Below are 21,554 nucleotides of genomic sequence, written 5' to 3'. Positions count from 1 at the left end.
TCCACTGTCACGACATAAGATATTCCCAGGGACATTCTACAGATACACTGAACGCCCAAATACCTTTATCGAGCGTCAGTATTCCAGATCTGTCTTCTACATTTATCAAGCCTACGCCAATCAATCCCTGACGAACATCTAGGAAAGAGAAAGAAGTTAAATCATAGCTGCTTTGCCATCTAAAAATAACCCCATGAAGTAACAGCTTGTTTAGCCATAGGATCCGATTCCAAAGCCTCTGACACCCCTCACTTCCCATTACTTGCAGTTTCTACCTAATCCATCAATAAGCAAGACACAGCTTTGCCTTCCCTCCCTCCAGGAAGCACAGGCAGGGGAAAGCACCAATGGCACCATGCATGAGAACAAGATATTCCAACAGGTAATGGGGAAATGAAGGTAAAGAACTGTTTAGAATACACTGGCCAAGCAGATACAGAACATTTCTTATACTGAGAGTTCACAGATCTGGTTTCATGCATGAACTTCAACATTCAAGCAAAGTGCACAGACTCTCACTGGGTGTTACTCCCATCTGTCTCAGCTGAGCATTTTAAATTGTAACAGTGTTTTACAGCTCTACAATCATTTAGATTTTCTACATACTGGAGAAGGATCAAAAGGTAGCTATTGCAGCCAGTGCATCATCTTACCTTTGAAGAAGTCTCCAGGAAAATCAGGAGGAGGTGAGACCATTGGGGAGTCCAAGTTCACAATGGATTTCATAACAATCTCCAAAGCATTTCTGCCATACTGTGTAAGAAAAAAAGCTGCTCTATCAATGCCCTCCAGTGTTGGCTCCTCAGCCCCAGGCACACATGGTTTAACAGGTATTTTTAATTCACAATAAAAAGCTTTTCTGTGCAAGAGTGAATTATTACCTTCATGTAGTGTATTTTATAACTGAAAACAGCTCAGTCTTAATTTTTAATTACCACTGCCAAATTAATCTTTCATTGTGGCTTAAAGGACACACACCATTTACTTAAGACTTTGGTTGTTTGCAAAACCAGAAGAGTGATTTACACACGTGTGTTTCACATGGCTTCACAAACAGAATTATGGGTTACAGAAAGAGGCCTTCCATCAGAAAGTGAGACAGTTAAAGGTAAGAGATGGAAAAGAACCTTCCTCAACAGGTCATTTGTGCAATAAGCACTACAGCAGCACGAGTTCTCCAACAGAAACAGAATTGTCACCTTGTTGTCAAAATTGAATCTGCTGAGGTCTCGAGTTTCTGTAGCCCGTCTGTCCCCGTGGGTGAGGGCTCCCTGTTAAGACACACCAGTATCATTAAATGCAACTTTTAAGACAAATAAATCTAACTTGCATTTTCTCAAGAAGGATCAGACCTCTTGAAACATCTTACCAAGCTCTCCAGTCTTTTTGCAACTATAGATGCAAATCTTTGCTCTCCTGCCAGTTCAGAAATGAGGAACACATACTCTGGAGCAGTCACTTGGTTGGATCTATGAGTTCTTCCTGGATAATTAAGTAGCAGCACATATGTTAGATAAATTCTACTTCACTGACTATTTCTAATAAAATATGAACTGTGAAGAGTAAAGAAAAAAGCTAGAACTTAATCCTGCTAAAAATTAGTTTCTGCTGTAATACAGCAAACAGAAGGCAGCACACACAACTCTGAAAGTTGTGGCGACTTTTATAAAGACACTTCATATGTGAATAAAACTCCAAAGCTGCAGCATAGGCTTGTTTGCGAGGTTTCTTTCAAAGCTTTCAAGACAAGTAGCTATGACCACAGATAAAGCTGATCCTGTTCATGGGTACAGGAGACTGGAGGGGTCCTTAGGAGGTCACCTACTCAATCTGATTTTCCAGGAGCTAGCACTAAGTTCAGTTGTTATTCCCGAGTCTGCTGGGGAAGGACACACAGTGAGTGATTTACCAAACTGCTGGATGGCTCTGTCCGCACTCCAGGGCAGCTCCAGGGTCATGTGAACCCTCCGCCTCTGGTTCTTGGCCCTGCGGTCTGCTTGCAGTGAGATACCAGAGCTGGCAGCCTCCGAGATGATGGCGATGTTCTTTTATTAAGAAAAGAGCTGTTAGTTAGCAATAAATCCAAGACCAAGCTTCAGTTTCCAAAAAAAGGTCTCATTTTACAACTATTACCAAACATGGGTCTGGAATGGCTTCACTGTTACTCACAAGGCAGAGGGAGAGCAGAAAAGGTGTGGCTTTCTGTATCAGAGTTAGAAATGCTAATGAATTTTTCTGAGTGAAAGAAGGGGATTTTGTTTCACTTTTCAACAACTCCCTGTGCAAACAAAGACTTGCCATCACAGAGGGCAGCTCTCCCTGACACTGACCTGTACTTCAGAAGCAAAAGGGGAGGGACCCAGACTTGCTCCAGTAGCAAGCCACAGAAAAAACAAAACATTGCTGCTAATGCTGTACAAGGAAGAGGATCCAGCCATTCCAGTGCCTGAATGCATTTGCCTTGAAAGAATGTAAATGTTTGGACTGTGCACAAGTCACTTACAGGAACCAACTCTTTACCCTCAAGTGTCACAACGGACCACACAAGTTCTGCACACGGTGACATTTGCTCCATTTGCCCTCTTGTGGCAGCACGGCCCAAGTGAAGCACCGGGAAGGGCTTCCCCTCCTCCCACCCCCTTCTTTTATCAGCTGCAATTCTACCCTTATTAAGGTCAGGATTTTCTTTCAGAGTGCAATGTTAAGCACAGAAGCCATCACTCCCCCCAGTGTTACTTCTCGATCATTGTTAAGGTTAACACACCCCACCTTTTCCTCTCACCCCTCACTGAAAGTATTCATACAGTGGTATTCCCCATTTCCCAATTTAATTATTTCCTCTTGGAAGGAGATCTGCACAGTGACCCAGATCAATGAATCAAAGATATGAATCACAAATCTGCCTTTTAAACACATATTGTTTTACAAAACCAGCTTAAAGGTGCCAGCTTTGAATTTGGCACATGGGTGCACACCAAGCACAGGCCTCCCAAGGTCACCCAAACTACAGCCTGACCTTTAAACACACTGGATTTGAAAAACAAAACGCTCAGCAGTGAACTGAAAGTGCTTCTTAACTAGTACTAACAGTACCTGCAAGTCACTGTTGAATAGCTTAGTGTTACTATGGCATCTGGCACATTTTTCTACAGTCTATCTCTTCAAGGATTACCTTATCTCCATCCATGAACCTCTGCTTTTCTGTGATGTTCAGGATTTCAACAGGCACATCGAGTTCAGACCTTGACTCGTAGGAGATGCTGCCATCATCATTGCTCACCACCCTCCCTTTGCGGCCTGTCATCTTTGAAAGGGAACACAAGCTCAGTGTGGCAATACCAAAACTACCCCAGCACCAAAAGCTCCAAGCAATATTATTTATCCACATACCCACATTAAAATAGTCAGTAATTTACTCCAAGTGCAAAACTACATTAGAGAACGTGGGTTACTTTTTGGTTGATGCCAGTATCTGTTATGTGGAACATGACAGTGCAGATCTATGTAGAAATGATGTTGTATTTATTACGCTATTGTTCCTAAGGGATTTACCAGCAGCACTAAAAAAATAAACCAAAGAGCCAGCTTAGGCAGCCACTGATTTTAACAGTCTTTTAAATCACAGTGATGCTGCTTCTTGATAGAAACAGGTAGCTTAAAGACATGTTTCTGAAGTTATTGAGAGATTAATTAATCAGGCTTTTCATTAACACATAAAGGTTCTTAGTCTCCACTGCCTTGGAGGATGAACTAAAGCTCCTGCCTGTTTAATACACACCAGCTGCAGATTGAGTACAGCCAGTCAGAGAAACAGACCAGAGCAGAGCAAAAGAGTAACTGGTATGATTTACCCAGCTAGAAACTATCCAACCTCAGAAATAACAAGTTCACCCACTCAGAGCTCCTCCCTGTATTTTAATACAATTTTCAAGTTTCTCATTCATTCAGAGGCATCCAGCAGAGTAACTTCTACTCCCATCCCTGAGATTAATGTCTAAAATTGATAAACAACCTTTTTAAAAACATACTTTCTTTTCTACATGTGAACACCAGCCTACCTCTGCAACATTTTCAGGACCACCCAGTTCATCTATAAGCTCATCCAGTGTATTAGGTGGAAGATCTTCAGCCAGCTTTTCCAGTTTATCCAGCAGTTCTTTTTTCATTTGTTGGGCCCTTTCAACAGCATCCTGACTCGTTACAAAGCTGCTGTTTGTGTTACTGTTTGCTGAAACTTAAGAAAGACTCTTTGAGATTTAGAATTTTATTGCATAACTGCTAGGAAATGAATCAACATCAAAGAAAGCTGTTCTTACCAGACGTGTTGGTACTAGAAGTGGTGGTTCCAACGGTGGAAGTGAAGCAGCTGGGCCGTTTGGATCCCAGACCAGAGGCTAGTAAGGCACTTTGAATAGAATCTGGGTCTATGCTTTTCTTCTTTTTCTTTTCTTTATTTTTTTTATGCTCTTTTCTAATCAACCAGGGATCTGAAGTTAAAAAGTTTAATTTACTAAGCAGCCATCTTTCCCTTTGAAACAATTCTCATTGCATAAAGTGACTTACAAAAGTCTGAATTCCAGTGTACAAAAATCAAATTGAAGTTTCACATTCTACTACTAATTGCAGTCTCCCTGGAACTAAACTACATGCTTAGTAAACACTTATTTGTGGCTCACTGAAATGTTTGGGAAGACTTTCTGCTTACTCTCTGCACATATGGCTACTTGCTTGATGAAACACTTAGACTGTCTTACCATCTTCATCATCTTCACTGGACTCATCTCTGAATGGGTTGAAGTCATCATCGTCTCCAGAACTCAAAAATTTGGAGCTCTCATTGTCACTTTCTTCATTGTCTGAAGCATCAGACTCACTTTCACTCTCATCAGAGCTGCTTCCTGCAAGGCCACCTGTTTTGCGAGCTTTTTTGGCTTCTCTGTTTATTTCTTCACCTAATCCCACCATCCCAGAAGAAAAACAAGTTAGTTTAAACCTTGTAGTCTGCACACTTTGAGGTCTGTTTTACCATACAAACTAGAAAAATATTCAACTGTTGAAAACAGAACTATTTAAAAGAATCTAAGTTTTAAGCAAGACCTCTCTCCCAAGTTTTTTATGATCACCTACTTTCAAGACCATCAGTTTGGGAAGGGGGTGCTATTAGGCTTCTCTTCACTGAGCCTCAAGACAAAGAAAGCTATTTGAGTGACTACATCAGGAATTGGTCTGACACATGGAAGGCATTTTGGGATATGGTTCCATAGCAGATCAACCCAATTTTGAGCAGAATTAACTAAAATTCACAGGTTATATTGCTTCAGCAGCAATATAGCATCTATTAATGGCAATCTTTAACAGCAGCCTTAAGAAACCTGCAATACATCAATACATGCTCCCTCATGGATGACTACAGATACTCCTTTTTTTTGTCCCCTCAAAGTTCACTCTTAGGCAGCTCTGAAGTTGACATTTTCATTGTGGCATTAGTGTAGCAACTTAAGCATTACCTTTTCGTTTCTTTATTTTGTTCTCCTTGCAAGGGCTGTCTCGGGGTGAATTGTTATTACTTTGAGCAGTCAGGTCAATTCCCAACAAGCTAAACAGCTTCTTCCTGTCAGGAGCTGGAAAGTGCTTTTCAATAAGAGACTGGAATACTCCTCTGTTAAAAAAAAAAAAAAAAAAAAAAAAGGGGGTTGCTCAGCAGAATTTGCATTTATTTGAAGTATAAACCTGTATAAACCTTGACTTCTCTGAAGAATGACTCTGTGTGAGTGCAGCTGGGCACTCTCTGTATTATCACCCACATTACTGTAGTTGTCACCTTCTTGAAAGCAGGAGACATTTATTTTACAGCACTGCTATAACTTGTTAAATCTGTTCTAGGTAACAAGTAGCATTGCTACTGCCATTTTTTACTGCTCAATTTAAGTAAAAGATTAAGTTAACTTATTAAGATCTTCTGCAAGGCAGTCTCAGGATTGGCTCTGGTCCATCTGATCAAAGAGGGAAGTCATGGTCTGTAACTTGCTCTGGTATAAATGCAGCACACACTTGGCAGGTCTCCCCGTCCCCCCAGTTTGAGTGGAACAGTACAAGCTGTTCACACCTGAAAGCATCAGTTTGAAATGCCAGGAGAACTAGGAACTAACCCCTGCCTCACCTGAGCAGTGCTGCCAGATTTTAGGTACAGGCATCTTCAGTAAAGAACATCAGTACTAAGGGATTCCCAACCTTCTGTGCACTGATGCACATTTGACACACAGAAGGACAAATAACTACACACACACACTAAGCTGGATGAAGGTTAGTTTTGTAAACAATATTTTTAAAATTCAGTCTTACTTTGCTGTAGAAACAAAGTCATTCAGTTCCCCACCACCTTCCTCCAAAGCTTCCAATGTTCTTGCTTCTCCTGTCGACTGCAGGCCAATGACAACACACTGAAGGACAAATGAATACCAGACACTGTCACTATGACTGAACTGTAAGATTATTTTGCCTGAATTTCAGCTCAATAAATACCATTAAGTACAAAAGCATGCTCCTACTATGGCTGAAAATATTTGTATTACACAAAAAAAAAATTGCATTTAAAATAAATGTTTAAAAATAAGTCTTGATCAACCTACTTTGCCATTCTTGATTTCTTCCCGAGCCAGCTGCACCACCCTCTTCACCTTAGAGGCTATGCAAAGGTACTTGAAAAACCTCTGGTGAGCTGACCAGAACTGACCCCACATGGACTTTTTCATTCGCTGCTCTGCATCGATGAGATCGGCCGCTTGCTGAAACCTCTCTCGAGCACTGACCCACTGAACAAGAAAAGGAGCATTCAAGTTTCGACCAACTTCAACCTCTCAGAACTCAACAGAGAAAGCAAATTTAAAATGGGGTTCTTACCAGTTTCACAGATTTATTGTACATTTTAACATATTCCTGTGAGAGCAGAACTTCATCGATTTTGAAAGTTACACCTGAAAAACTCAACTGTCTGGCTATGTACATTCCTCTCAGCTTCATATCCATAGCAACTATTTCCATGGCACCAACACCTCTAAAATAAAGGAACAAGTTCAGTCCATATTAGAATTTTCAAGAGCAAGGATTTGTTAAAAAAAAAAAAGCCTCAAAACACAACCTCAAGTACTTTAGAAAAAAACAGCTTACAAAAGTGAATATATTTTTGAAATAATTTGAAATTTAGTCTTTACATAAAAGTGTATCCCTGCCTTGTAAATTTAAAGTGTATCCCAAGAGGTAAAACTCGGTTACTTTGTTTCCAAATGACCTAGGATGCATTAGGAGACAGTAACTTACAAACTGTAACTGGATAATGAAGTTGATCCAAATATTAGCTAGTTCTTGCAATCTAACTTTATAAAATGCTGATTATTTTAAATAGTACAAACTGGTTTAAGTTATTCAGATTTATGCTGGTATGAAAATAATTTAATTAGTAAATAACTTCAGTTCTCTGCAACAGCAACACACCTTGAGAGCACAGAAGTCACCTGCAAAACAGGTGACTTTGCTACTCACAGGCTTGGGGCTGTAACTTCATTACTGCTCATTTGATACGTACTCAGTAATGAAGTGAGGCTACACTCACAGAGTCCAGAAAAACCAAGCATCATGTAGATGGTGAACAAGATGCATCCTAAGCCCTATTGTGGCATTCTGAAGTGTTCGAAATTGTTTTTAAGTAGGCAAAGCAAGATGCTCACCCACCACAGAACGCAGCAGCGGCGTTTTCTACTGACCTCTTACATTTAGTATTATTAGTATGTTCTGAAACACAAAGTGCCTTGTAACAGCACAAAGAATTTCCCTGAACTGAGGTTCTTATACCAGTAAGCACAAGATTTCCTCCTGTTAAATTGCTGAAGATGAATGCATAAACATCAGAGGCTTTCTACAAATAGTGAGCCATTGGCTACACTGAGCATACTCAGTACAATACAGGCTGTTTTCATGGGGAGCAGCAAAGTATTTTGCTTTCCTAACACCCACATTTTTGAGAGGGCTCTTTTCCCAGAAAGCTTTTAAAGCCCTCAAATTTTTCTGTGAACAAGGGAAGCATCTTATTTTTCACCACTTATGATAAATTACATTTCTGCTAGATTTAGAAGGCAGAGTTCTTAGCGTGACAGGACATGTTTGCAGAGGACAAGACAGTGAAGACAAGGAACTGGGGAGCACAGTCAGCCACAACCCTGAGCATTCTTGCTGTAGGTGTTTGAAATATTACCTTCTTTCAACAGCCTGAATAAAGTCACTGAATTCCCTAAATGGAGTTCCTTCACCCCATATTCCAAGACGGTTCATATATGCCATGTTTCTTGGCTCAGATGCACCTAGAAGAAGAAAACAAGTCTGTACCAGTGCCAGCAAAACCATGCAGAGACATTTAATGCAAACCCAGCAGTACATACCTGTGGCACTGGCATAAACAACCCTGGCTTTTGGAAGTTTATTTTGAAGTTCCAATACAGCCAGACCTGTTTTTGTTGGTTTTGATGAACCAACAGGACACAGATTCTTTGCTTTATGACACTCATCAAATACTATCTGAACCGTAATTTAGGAAAAAACTTTGTCCCACTTATTTTTAAAATGAGGAGTTAGAACAGAAGGCAAGAAAATCTACTACTTACAACAGGTGGCAGGTGCAAATTGTAAACTCAAGAAGACACTAGTCACTTTAACTAAAAACCTTGAAAAAAGTTTAATAGTAAGTATTTAGGAGCAAAATTGCCAACACTTGAATTCTTGAAAATGCTGGTGATATTCCAAATATATATTTAAATAACTCTGTAAAAAATATCAGTGTAAACTGATATTAGTTCTTAAGGATAATAGTTTAATATTATGGGTTTGATATAGAAAAAAACAGAAGCTTCACTCTTGTGCCAGAGCTGTGTAGCAACAAGTTAATGGTAATATGGCACAAAGTTTGTAAAACTGCAAGTCCAATGTCAGAGCATGCCCACAACTGATTGCCATTACAAATAGGGAATAGCTGCAAATCTTTAAAGATGTAAGTTAAACAGCAATTTGATTATAAGCAAATGAACTCCAGAAAAAGGATACAACTCCATCAAAGTCTTCACCACACCAGTGAAGAAGCTGCTTTAATCTGGTTTTGTATTTACCACCAGACTGACTTTCCCCGATAAGAGAAGAGTAGGTAGCAAAGATGACACCTTTCTTCACACTTCCATTATGTTTGGAAGAAATCTTCCCATACTTGAACTGCAATTAAGAGCAATTACAGAAATTATTCAAGAGAGACCCCTCCCCAGTCCCACCCACCAGATGATTAAGGGATGCTGGTGGTCTTAACCTTAAAAGTGTGAACACTTGGAGCCACCCATAACCCCACACCATGATCAGGGCACAGCTGGCATATGGCAATGTGGTTAAGGGGTTATACAGGGCCTTACTTAAACATTTACTTAAGCAAGACTAAATCTGAGGCTTCAAAAGCTTAGCAGACACATTCTTTGGCTACATGGTTTCCTTCATTTAAATACAACGCAGACTTTAGTTTCAATGTATCCCTCAAGTGTATTTACCACTGCTACTGTAAATGATGACGTCTAAAGCTTTATTTTAGAAATTAAGAATTCACAAAGCAAAAATACCAACTTAAACCAAACTTTTAAGGTCAAGTGAATTCAACCAGTAATCACACTTCACAATTTAAGCAGCTAATCCAGAGCAGAGGCAGTGTCTCCAAAAATAACTGCACACACCACTGCTGCTTTAATAAATCACTGAGCAAGTCTATTATTCAAGTATTACACATAAAATGCATTACATATAAAATATGCACTGAGAGATAGAAAGGAAAAAACTTCAAATGCTACAAAGCTTTAAAGATGTAAAGGATATTTCAACTTCTACAAAATACTCTACTAGTAGTGTCAGTAGTGGCTTGAAGTGTAATTTTTTTTTAAAAAGCACACATGCTAAGACTTAATCCTACAAGGGGCCTATTTACACGATTAACTTGAAGCTCTGTGTGGTTCTTTGTAAGATTAAGGCCTGTCAAACAAGACCTAGACAGCAAATTTATTGAAATTAGTACATTCTTGCTCTTAAAACAGTCAACATGCACAACTCGTCACACAAGCGTACCTAAAGGTCTGCCTCAACTGTACATAGTAAAAAGTTTCCACACCTTGTTTAATGAATGCACCAATATGTTTTTTGCTCCAATATCTCTCAAATCTCTTTCAGCATCGTATTTCAGATCATTTGAAACGCTAAACCTGAAGATATAAAACAAAGCACATTCTGTAAGTTACAGCAGAAGCTCAAAAGGCAGTTGCTAGAGCATTTGTCAGAAGACAGATGACCCTGAATTTAAGTCATAGAGTCACTAGAGTGTCTGCTCTAACAAATCCTGACACACTTACCAGACTGCTCTTTTTCTGCCTAACAAGTAATTTTCATAGATTATTCCAGCTATGGTCCTTCCTTTTCCTACACCAGCACCATCACCTATCAAGAATCCAGCTCTGTCTCCATTGGGCAGGAATGTTTCATGTTGCTGTAGGAGAAAGAACAAAAAACTTGTACCCATTCTCCAGAACACATCACAGGGGATTGTCAGAAAAGAGCAAACATAAGAAACATCCTATTGGAGGAGACTAGTGATCCAAGCAAACTCCTGGAAGCAGGAAGAGGGGATTTATTTAGGGACAGCAGAGCACCCTAACTGCATTATGTGATCCATTCTCTCCTCAGCTCACAGAACTACTCTAAGTATCTGTCCAATATTTTGTGTCTTTTCCTAACCCACTGATATCCACCTGCAGAGCCTTTTGTAGCAGCAAGACCCAGACATCCACAGCCTGTGGAATGCAGTATTCTGAATCTACCCATTTTAAACCAATCTCCTGTCAGTGACACCAAGTCCTGCTTTGCTCTTGGTTTTGTGTGCTATCACTTCTTGATTATCTTAACCCTGATTTCATTCCCATTCCTTTCTCTCCTCTCCAGCCCCATGTGTCACAGCTGTGTCAGTCTCTTTTCAGGAGGCAATTTTTTCCCTCCTGTGATCATTTTAGTTGTCCTCTAACTCCACTACCTCCCTCCTCAGCACGCAGAGCGCTGCACACACATCTGGGGTGGGCACACTGAAGTTTAATCCAGCAGCAAAATAACATCCAGTCCTGTTCTATATACCCTTCCCAAGGATGTTGAACAGGCCTGGCTTTCTCAGCCTGCTGCTACTGCAGCGCTTAAGTTATTTCAGAGAAATAAAAATGACTAACATGTTCTTTCTGAGTTTTAAGACAGTTGGAGATCAGCATCATGGCAGTGGTTTAGAAGAAGTTTTCCTAGGTGTATTACCTCACATTTATCTGAGCTAAAGCTCACCTGCCATCTTCTAATGAAGCTCAAACCTTTAAGCTCTTATTATTTTATCTCCCTGTAAAACTGACATAGCTGCACTTGTCAGATAGCAGTTTTTCTTCTTAAATTCTCTGTTAGCTTTTAAGCTGCACTGATGTCTGGCATACCTGGGCTGCGTAAGTGATTGCTTCGAGTTGCAAAGCTGACAACCAGCCACTGTCAATCGTTTCTTCTGATATTGATGTCTGGTACCACACATCAGGAGGAGTCACACTGGATAACGAGCTGGTTTCCACTACTGGGTCAGGATGACGTAGACCAATTTTTACTGGTTGAGAAAGAAGGGGAAGGAAGGCAGAAGATGAAAATATAATACAAAGTTCTGTTGCTGCAGCACGAGTTATTATATTTACCCAAACAATTACAATTGTGATTGCAAAGGCTGAACTCAACAAGTATGTTTCATTGCAACAATCTGTCAAGTGTTAAACTGCACTGCATATGAAGGAACACATTAATCTGAATTTATAACTGCAATCTTAACTTTCTCTTCTCGCCACCTTCCCTCTCTTTTTATGAAGAGAGATAAAACTCACTTAACAGAAAATTGAAGTATTTGTGTACTTGACTCGTTTGAGAAAAAACCAGTCTGAACCTTGTCTGCCCAAAAGGCCAGAAGCAGCCTCAGGATGCCAGAATCAAAAGCAGCATTCTTCGCACTATTTATATAGTGCCATTTTTAAGCAGAATGAGAAGAGAAAGGATTTAGAACAGACATGGTTTAATTGCTGACAGATCTCATCAGTAACAATAAAAATTAATCATTTAGCTACAAACTCCCTGCAAATTTTTGCCTTGCTTTTACAGCAAGTCACTGTATTTAGGAAACAAGGTAACAGCTTGTTGTAAATGGGTACAAAAAAGAAAAGAGAAAAAAGAGGAGATGGCAATTAACAGTAGTAAAAGATTCACTCAAAAAACAACTAAGAGCCATTTCTAAGTAGTCAGCCAGGAACAATGCAGGAAGAATGTGCTTAGGGTGATTTCACACCAAAAGACTCAAACTAGATTCCTAAGTGTAGCAGTGAGCACTTAATTCCTTTACGAAATTTCCTCTGCTGAGGCACGAGGCATCTTAACAGAGGCAAAAAAAAAAGAGCCTGATCTTGGTTCATCATTCATATCTGCGAAACAAGTACTGCTCAAAGATACACTGAAGAATTCCTCTTCTATTTAAAAATCCACTTATTGTCCAAATCTAAGTGCTACAGAAAATAAATTTCCTAGGAAAACACACAACACATTCAGGCCCTGTTAACTTCAGACAGTATCTATTTTCTGTGTTAGTAATTACAAAAGAGTAAATAAACTAACTCTCAAAGCATTCAGCCTTTTGATGTAACAAAAGATCAGGTCATACATTTTATTGGCATATATTCAGCGTAGGTCTCTGCATGGCCCATTTCTTCTTCATCTTCTTCCTCGGGTTCCTCCTCTTCTTTTACTGCTGGCACTTTCTAGAACAGAGAAAGAAATACCTGTGTTAGTCAAACAGCACATTGCTAATATTCCATCTCGTGGAAATTAACATGAGAAAGGAAATGAGGACAAACTTGCACTTCAATGTTTTAACACATGTAGGGAACAAAACAGCAAATCACTGGGGAAACTACAGACAAGTGTAGATTTCTCACACTCTAAACAACCCTCTAAAGACACAAAGTCGGGAAACTTCCTCTCCTTTGCAAGCAGATCAAATACTCCAAACCCACATAAGCAGAATTGAAAACAAACCTCTTCTTACAGCATATTAAAACCAGACTATGACTTTAAAAAAATTGCCTTGAAAACACAACAGCCCCCATGTTCAAGTACTCCTCTGAAGTCTCCTGCAGTTTCACTTTTGTGACATCATTTCACAACTTTATAGTTAAATAGTCAGTTCCACCCAGTATCCTCTGAAACCTGACAGTTACCCATTTACTGTGACCCTGATCAATGTAAATATTTACATATTTGTAAAGCACTTCATAGATGAAAAATCAAACATCTTCCACAACTACTAATGTCTAATATAAGTGTGATCTGAAAAACCCTTTTGGTATGCCAGTCACTGAGGAGCACAGTTCTTCCCAAACCTCAGCCTGAGTCTAGCTAGCAGTGAAGATGCAAAACTCAAGTGTTTACAGCATCAGAATGTAATTTTATTACATTTAGGAAATGGAATGATACTCAATTTACATCTTCAATTCAACTGCCCAGAAGGACAGCCATGCTAGAGGGAAGTCTTTTAGTTTCCTCATCACTAGTTATTTTAAAAGAAAATGTCTTAACCCAGAGGAAATGCTATGCTTATCACCTTTACTCAGAGCCACACCCTTCCTGGCCCACACCAGGTTCTGCTAAGGACAGTAATTTCTTGTAATTGTCATTTACTATCCAAGTCTGCTCTACACAGCTGTTAACTTCACTCATCTAACCAACTTTCATCTAGTGGAGCAACTGACCTTTTGAACAAACAGATGCACTTGACAGTTCCACCACACACAAGACAAGTATGAGTAACTCCTGAAAGTGGTCACAACTGTTTATGGCCAGCAACACATTTGTTTGGCAAATGAATCATTTGTGCCACTTACCACAGTAGGTGAAAAACTTCTCATTTTAATGTCATTTATCCATATTCTTGCTACTTCTTTTGTGGAAGCCTCCTTCTTCACTGCACCATTGCTTAGGTCAGCTGCAAAAGAAAAGCTGTGGTTTACAGGAATTCCCTCCAAACATCAACTCAGATTAACATGCTGCTCTATTAAATGAGCTGGAAGAGAAGTTTAAAGAATCCAGTAGCACACTGATGCTTCAAGAACACAATCAATCAATACTCCTGCCCAAATTAACGAGTCTGAGCAAGGAGTTAAATCCTGTTACTCCTTTGACTGAAGGAACTTCCCATGCAATGCCACTGTGTCCATGAACAACTAACCAGAAAGGCCAACGTTTCAACAGAAATGAACTTACCTGGTGTGGTGGCACTCACCACCTTAGGAGAAACTACCATTAGTTCTGTAAAACAAAAGGTCAACACTTCGGACTCAGTTGTTTGAAGTTTGTAACAGGATCCTTTAAGAAGACCATTTATTAACCTTCCTGTCCTCAGTCACATTTGCAAGCAACTAGGAATAGGGCTCAGTACAGAACTACAATAATTTGCATAAGGATGGATGCAAAACATTGAAAGCAGCTGTCAAGCTTCCATCATGTCAATGTATGTAATAAACTTAGCATAATTGCCCCTAAAAACAATTAGGACAGTTGCACAAATAAATGTTTTCCTCCAAGACATTGCATAATTTAACTTCTTAATATTTTTCCATCTAGAACTCCTGCTGCCTGAATTATATGAAAAGACCATTTTCCTTTCAAGACCTTCTCTCTGCTACAAGTATTTGCCATTTTTTTAATAAACATGAGGAAAGATCCAGAGACACAGGAACACAAATAAGATTAGGAATGCAGTTCTAGAAGTTGCAGGTCTCCTTTTCACTTTATACAGCAGCTACAGATTCAACTGTTTTCTGCACCTGGGCCACTCTACCAGTTATTGTGTGTTGGTATCACCTATTCTGTGCTTCTCTGAGTTTTCACTTGATTTAATAGGACTGATTTATCCCTGTTCACTTTCTCCCCTCCTCTTCCTCACTTCCTTTACTCCCTGCCCCAACTTCAGTTCATGTCCTAACTTGGGTTTTGGCAACCACTCCCTAGGAGAAGCAACGACATGAGGAGGGACATTCTGGTTTTTGTTTCAGTGCCAACAGACAGCTCCTATACTGCACTCCCTCTGCATACAGAAAAATAGGTTATGCCAACCACACCTCTAAAATCAGCAAAGCTTGTTTCAGAGACAATGACAATAACAGAAATTCAGAAAACACCTGCGTACCTTTCAGAAAAAAAGCAGGAATAGAGAGATATTTTCAAACTGAACTAATCTGATCTTAAGCTCATGCTAAAATCAGAACAACTCGAAAGAGTTAAAGTTTCACACACATGCAGCTTTTCCCTTGTATTAAGTTGACCACAGGTTAAAAATAACATATAAGGAAATATTACGGAATCACACAACAAAGATTGGGAGTGCGGGAAAAAAGTACTTGTGGCATTTAAGTTAATGCAACTTCTCAGAAGTAACATGAAAATAAACAGCAAGTTTTTAGGACTTAAGTTTTTAAACAATAGATCTGATGCCTCCAATGAAATAAAGGGACAGATTTTTCTTTTGGAGGAGACACTTCACAGAAACACTTTATCATGAGCTACAAATCTAGTTCCGAAGATGCTAAATAAAAAGAAGTACTAGTCTGTTGTAGTTCCAAGTACAGAGTAGAACAGGAACTGATGGAGACTCCACTAACATAGCTAATAGACTTCCGTAACATTCACAAATTAATTTTACCAATTTTCCAGCTGCAATCTGTCGTTTTCCTCATTCCATGCAGTAAATCAAGAGTTTAATTTCTTTGTAAGTCTGGTTTTTTGTACTACTACACCCTAAATTCTAACACTACCACAGAATGAAATTTATCAGGTTTCCTGAACAACTTCATTTTACCATGATATTGTACTAATCAATGAAAATCCATGATGTGCTAAGATCTTCGTTATTCCACTATTTGTCTAAAATACTGTAATTACAAAGAAAGGAGAAAACTCACTTGCTGCTGTTGCTACTGGTTGGGCAATATTAGGAGGTGGCTTCAATTTCATGAGTTCATTAAGACTATTGTTCTTTAGCAGATCTTTCAGCTGAATCTGGTCCTTGGAAGGTGCAGTGGTCAAGGCATTGCGAACTGCTGGTGCTGCCACCGAGGGCCGAGTGGTTGTGCTGGTCTGGATGATCTTTGCTACAGTGATCGTCTGTCTCGAGGTCGTGACAGGCGTCGTTTTTGTCACCACTATTGTCGTCCCCAAAGTTGGTAGCTGATTTATTTGATTCAGCACAAAGGTTGTGGTGGATGGTGGTTGCTGGCAACAAAGAAGCAGGTAAGTTTTCAGAAAATGGTCAAAAAGAAAGAGCAAACTTTATTAGCCTTTCATTTAGTGCACAGGATACGTCAGTTTTTAGAAGATACGTAATAAGAAATGTCTTCAAATAACACACTGAAGATGCCAGAGTTAATTATCTTGTGCTGCAACAGTCTGAGCAAAAATACATTGTACATATTTCGGGAGGTTATTTTTAGATTTTATTTTAAGGTAAGGAAAAGGAAATAAAAAAATAAAACAAAAATTTCATCGCCCAGGTACAAGATACGACCACTACAGTTTCCCCCATATCTGATAAAGCCAGTCCAACCCGCTGCAAGACAGACACCCACTGCTGGCCAAGGCCCAGCCAGTCAGTGACACTGGCAGTGCAGATGCAAAAACTGTTGCACAATCAGCAGCTGGGAGGGAGAGGTGAGAATATGTGAGAAAACTCTGAAGACAGCAAGGTCAGTGAAGGAAGGGGAGGAGGTGCTCCAGGTGCTGGAGCAGGGACTCCCCCACAGCCCATGGATGGCAGGAGTGAAGTTGAGCCCAGGACAAAAGAAGGAGTGGGGAGAAGGTATTTTTAGATTTGTTCTTATTTCTCATTTTCCTACTCCATTGTTAACTGGCAATGAATTAATTTCCTCAAGTTGAGTCTGGTTTGCCCATGACAAATTACTGATCTCCCTTGTCCTTATCTCAACCCAGGAGCCTTTCACCATCGTTTTTTAGCCTTTGTGCAACTGAGGTGGGGGAGTGATAAAGCAGCTTAGTGGGCACCTGGTGCCCAGCCCAGGTTAAGCCCCCTCCCCATCTAAATCCTGGAGCACCAGCTCTTACCCGAACATTTAATAAGGCTGGAGTAGATACAGTCTCTGGTTCTTGTTTCACAGCAGCTGCAGCCTCAGTCTCCAGGCCCAGTTCTAACGCACTAAGCGGTACTGACTGCAGAGCGAAGAAAGCAAACAAGTCAGCAGGAATAAAACCTTAAGGCTTTTGTTCCCAGTCTGCGCCTGAAATGGCTACAATCTGGCAGACTGAAGGCCATCATGGAGCTTAAACACGGTATTTTATTACACTTTTAATGCATTTTATTGTAGAGCAGCTAGACCCCAATGACATGAGAGTTCTCCATGGATACCACGGCATTATGTCCCCATGTTATGTCCAGAATTAAGCATATTTCTGTTTGTACTGACCTCAAGTGTTTCAGATTGCTTTTTTTGTGTACAAGTTAAAAATTACTTAGCAAGTCATTTTCCAATCTCAGTACTATGAAGCAAGAAAGTTATGAAAACTCCACATGCTTCAACCATTTGCTATGGACATCACCCCCTTTAACCTCACCATCACAGCAAACCCAAGCTCTCTCTAACAAACCCCTATGTTCTTGTTTTAACCTGCTGAACAGCTGGAGTTGGTGCTGGATTTGCAAGAACCACGTCTGGAGAGTCAATATCAAAGAGGTCATTTGGACTGATTCCACTCTCACTCAAAGCAGCAAGCAACAGATCTTGTCCTGGCTCCACCATCTCTAAAAAAAAAAAAAAAAAAAAAAAAAGAAATTAAACTGTAAATACAAATACATTTAATTCTGATTTATTTTTTGCCCACACAAAACTCCCTTTCCTGGATTTAAGGGCACTCACAGTGCAGTCTCTTGTACACAGAGTTTCACTTTCTCTATTTGCTCTGGTTCTTTTGTTTATTTGTAGGCTTTTCAACATACCCACCACATTTAAAAGCAGAGAGAATTAAATAGTTGACTACACAAAATGCTATCATACCCATAAACTTAAGACACCTTTTCTAGTCTTTGAGGCACTACATTTTCAAACATTACAAGAAATACCAAGAGCAGAAATGGTGAGACCATGTTATGCTAATGATCCATCTTTGTCAGTGAAGCAACCGCACAAGGGAAGCACAATTAAAACTCATTTACTTTATCTTGTAACAAGTTAGTGATAAAGAGCTTGTAAGGAAAGCTTTTATTTCTTGCTTGCCCTTACATTAGGTTACATTCATTCACTGGAGAAATTTTGTTTTGCATAGTGGAGAGAACAAACGTGCCACTATTATAGTATGTAACTGCTTATTAAATAGGACACTAACATCAGGTCACAGACTCCTTTATGTGTAGGACAAGGAAAACTAATTTCAAAAAGCTATTCTAGACAGCATAAAAACTTATTAAAAAGCCAAATACTCCATATTTAAAGATGAAGAGAGAAGATAACATGTTTCACTTGCTTAAGAAGGAAACCCATCTGCCCTAGCATTAAGATAAAAATTAAATTATTTCACTGAACTTGAGCTGTTGCTTATACAGTCTAAAATACACCTCAAGCAGATCTTAATTTCACTTACTGTCCACACCCCTTAACACCCACTGGTAACAAAACATCGAAACCCAATGAAGCCATACACCTACCCTAAAGCAGGTAAGTGCTGGCATTTTAGATGTTCATGCACAAGACTGCAAAACAGCATTCCCTTGCTTATCCCTTCTACATACACAGCTAAGCCACATCCAGCTGGCTGGTCACACGTATTCCTCAGCACATTTAGCAGAACAGGTAATTCTTGTAATAAGCTAAGCCTCAGGCACTTAGTTCTTACTCTTCCTAATTTTAGTCTGTGCAAGAGCAGGGAGAAACCTGCTATTTTTTGTCATGGATTCATACTGAGATGGTGGCACCACAAGTGGTGAATGCAAGGTACTGGGACAAGGGGAAGATACACTTTTAAGCATCAAAGACTTAAAGATGCCCCAAACAATACTAAAACAACAAACAATTGGTGGGACTGCTACTGACCACACACAGCCCCATCAAACACCACCTGCTTGTCAGAACCAGACTCTTCTTTTTTAAAGGGATTTGAGGCGACCAAATAGATTGGCAGAATGGCCTGGTTTGTTGCTATGAGGTACAGAAGATACTAAGAAATATTAAGACATCTAGCAAATATAATTAACATGGCAGCATCATTAAAGGATGTTACCACCCACTAGTCTGTCTCCTAGAACCCTGAATGGGTCAACAAAAATGGTAAGAACTGACTTTTAGTTTCACCTTTCATTCCAGAAAAAGATTGCGCTTCCTGTCTCAAAAAAAAAGTGGATTATATATATATATTAAGTAGGATAAATCCTTAATTTTCATCAGACTAAAACCTTAACAGTGACCATCACAGCTAAGCTTAGAAGCTTGCAGCATTGTTTACTAATTAGAAACAGGTGAGCGGGGGGAAGGTTTAAGTCTGCAGATGAGATTTTTGCTTATCGGTACTTTTGGTGTTCAGAACTTGAGAGCAGCTATTGAAGATGAATTTCTCTACAGAAGGGGAATTAACACAGGTCACCCAGTCAAAACAGCAGCTCCAAAACCCTATGAAATCACAAAACTTCACAGTATCCATTTGGAAAAGAGGCATGAGCATCCCTCCACACAGGGCAACACCTTTGCTCAAAGGACAAAAACTAAAATGTCTAAATGTACAATGAAAAAAAGCATCAGTTACGTCATTCTTTAGTCTGTATGGAGTTACCATCACCCCACCGCTAAAAGAAGATATGACTAGAACTTGGCTGAGAGTTAAGTGACTGTACTGAATAGAGACACAAAGGCAGAAGCTTGGGGCTTTTTACTTAAGAGAAAAAAAAAGTTACTCAAGAACTTCTAGTCTGCTCTCATGACACAAGAAAAGGCCTTTCTATGAAGTTGAGACTCAAAGCAAAACCAAGGCTAGAAGAAAAACCCACACCAACACCACAAAAAACACATCTTCCCCAGCCACCCTACCATGGTGTCACAACTCATCGCGTATGTTTCAAGTCCAGTTTTGCCTATCCACAATGACACTGAACTCTACATTTTTAACCTTTAAAAACACAATGGCTCAGATATCTTAAAAGTTTCAGAGGTCAGAAAAAAACCTAATTCATAGCAGTAATGCTTTAGTTGCTTATTTCAAAGTTTTCAGTAGATGACTGGTGATAGAAACCAGCAAAGCAATTCCTACAATTTCAGAGTAAGCATCTCCAGTTTAGAAGCACTGCTTTCTAGTGGGGCTGCTTTCATGTAAGAAATCCCCCCGGGTGCACCTCTCTCCTGATAATCCCAATTTTAAGTCTTAAAAATTCATGGTTGCTCACAACCCAGCAAAAAAGCTCAGTAAAACAACAGCAATTGTTTGTCTGTCAGTTTGGACAATGAAAGTTTGACTAGTTTCACTTATTTTGTTTCTGTATAGTAGGAACAAAGCTGCTTTGTTTGGAACAAAAGGAATTCTGAACTTCTAGAATTTTTACATTAGAAGTCACTGAATACTTAGCACCAATTTTAGGCTTTGTGCAGCTTCCAAGCACCAATGCTACCCACCCTCCCCATTTTAATTTAGCAAGGAAATTAAATGAGGAAGAAAAAAAATACAGGAGAAGCTGCATTGTGGTAACTTAAGTTTATTTTCTGTAGCACATGGTGGTTAAGCTTAAAACATTATCAGGCTGAAACAGCTCCATAATCTTGCAAGGTAGGAGGCTCCTCAGTTAACACAAGTGAAAGTGACTTTATCAAGCTCTGCAGCTCAGCCTTGGCAATACTATATAAGGACCTGTTTGCCACATCTTCAAAATCTCCAAAAGAAATTACTTATTAAAAAGTTGTGAATATTACAAGCTGTTCCCCGAGCATTTCATCACTCAAAGACTGTTTTGAGCATGTAGAATCTTGCAGATAAGACTGTCTATGTTTAGTGAGGTAGTCCAATGTCACTAAGCAAGAATCAGCCTATTCAATAAAACTAAAAAAATGTGTTTATGAAATTTCAACAGTAGTAGTATCTTAATTATTTTCTTTGTTTCAAGAAAAAACAAACTGCTGCCATTTCAAGAAGGGCTACCAAAACACCCCATACATTTCTGTAAAGTGCTCTCCTGATGAAGAATGTAGCCTAAAACTTTGCTAAAGAGAAGGTTTTGTGATCACGGCACATTATGTAAATAATTCCTGATTTAAAGATACAAAACCAGAATGCCATGTTTAATATCATGTCATGTATCCATGCCAACCTGGCTCTCTCTCTCTTTCCATTTTAGCTTTGGTACAAAGAAACAAAACAAAAAAAAGAAGAAAAAAAAAAGATCCTAAAACACA

At 39.4% G+C, this 21,554-nt stretch overlaps 1 protein-coding gene across 2 annotated transcripts in view; it reads right to left on the bottom strand.

Moving 5' to 3' along the window:
* SBNO1 (strawberry notch homolog 1) overlaps window positions 1-21,554 on the bottom strand; it is a 31,784-nt gene that overhangs the window by 7,411 nt on the left and 2,819 nt on the right. For both annotated transcript variants that reach the window (XM_039560906.1, XM_010398395.4), the window contains exons 2-25: window positions 17,796-17,929; window positions 17,236-17,340; window positions 16,080-16,389; window positions 14,004-14,104; window positions 12,785-12,881; window positions 11,532-11,692; window positions 10,422-10,555; window positions 10,184-10,274; window positions 9,091-9,252; window positions 8,433-8,568; window positions 8,249-8,354; window positions 6,901-7,054; window positions 6,630-6,812; window positions 6,343-6,440; window positions 5,508-5,659; window positions 4,755-4,952; window positions 4,317-4,487; window positions 4,059-4,234; window positions 3,173-3,304; window positions 1,910-2,045; window positions 1,370-1,482; window positions 1,200-1,271; window positions 654-753; window positions 64-138 (exon numbers count right to left, since the gene is read on the bottom strand). In XM_039560906.1, coding sequence (XP_039416840.1) covers window positions 64-138; window positions 654-753; window positions 1,200-1,271; window positions 1,370-1,482; window positions 1,910-2,045; window positions 3,173-3,304; window positions 4,059-4,234; window positions 4,317-4,487; window positions 4,755-4,952; window positions 5,508-5,659; window positions 6,343-6,440; window positions 6,630-6,812; window positions 6,901-7,054; window positions 8,249-8,354; window positions 8,433-8,568; window positions 9,091-9,252; window positions 10,184-10,274; window positions 10,422-10,555; window positions 11,532-11,692; window positions 12,785-12,881; window positions 14,004-14,104; window positions 16,080-16,389; window positions 17,236-17,340; window positions 17,796-17,927 — 3,295 coding nt within the window. In that variant the 5' untranslated portion in view covers window positions 17,928-17,929. The remainder of the gene's footprint in view (window positions 1-63; window positions 139-653; window positions 754-1,199; window positions 1,272-1,369; window positions 1,483-1,909; window positions 2,046-3,172; window positions 3,305-4,058; window positions 4,235-4,316; window positions 4,488-4,754; window positions 4,953-5,507; window positions 5,660-6,342; window positions 6,441-6,629; window positions 6,813-6,900; window positions 7,055-8,248; window positions 8,355-8,432; window positions 8,569-9,090; window positions 9,253-10,183; window positions 10,275-10,421; window positions 10,556-11,531; window positions 11,693-12,784; window positions 12,882-14,003; window positions 14,105-16,079; window positions 16,390-17,235; window positions 17,341-17,795; window positions 17,930-21,554) is intronic.

Source organism: Corvus cornix, chromosome 15 (genome assembly GCF_000738735.6).
Source record: "Corvus cornix cornix isolate S_Up_H32 chromosome 15, ASM73873v5, whole genome shotgun sequence".
NCBI classification, from domain to species: domain Eukaryota; kingdom Metazoa; phylum Chordata; class Aves; order Passeriformes; family Corvidae; genus Corvus; species Corvus cornix.
Note: the sequence above shows the minus strand (reverse complement) of the source record. Positions and strands in the feature narration are given on the sequence as shown.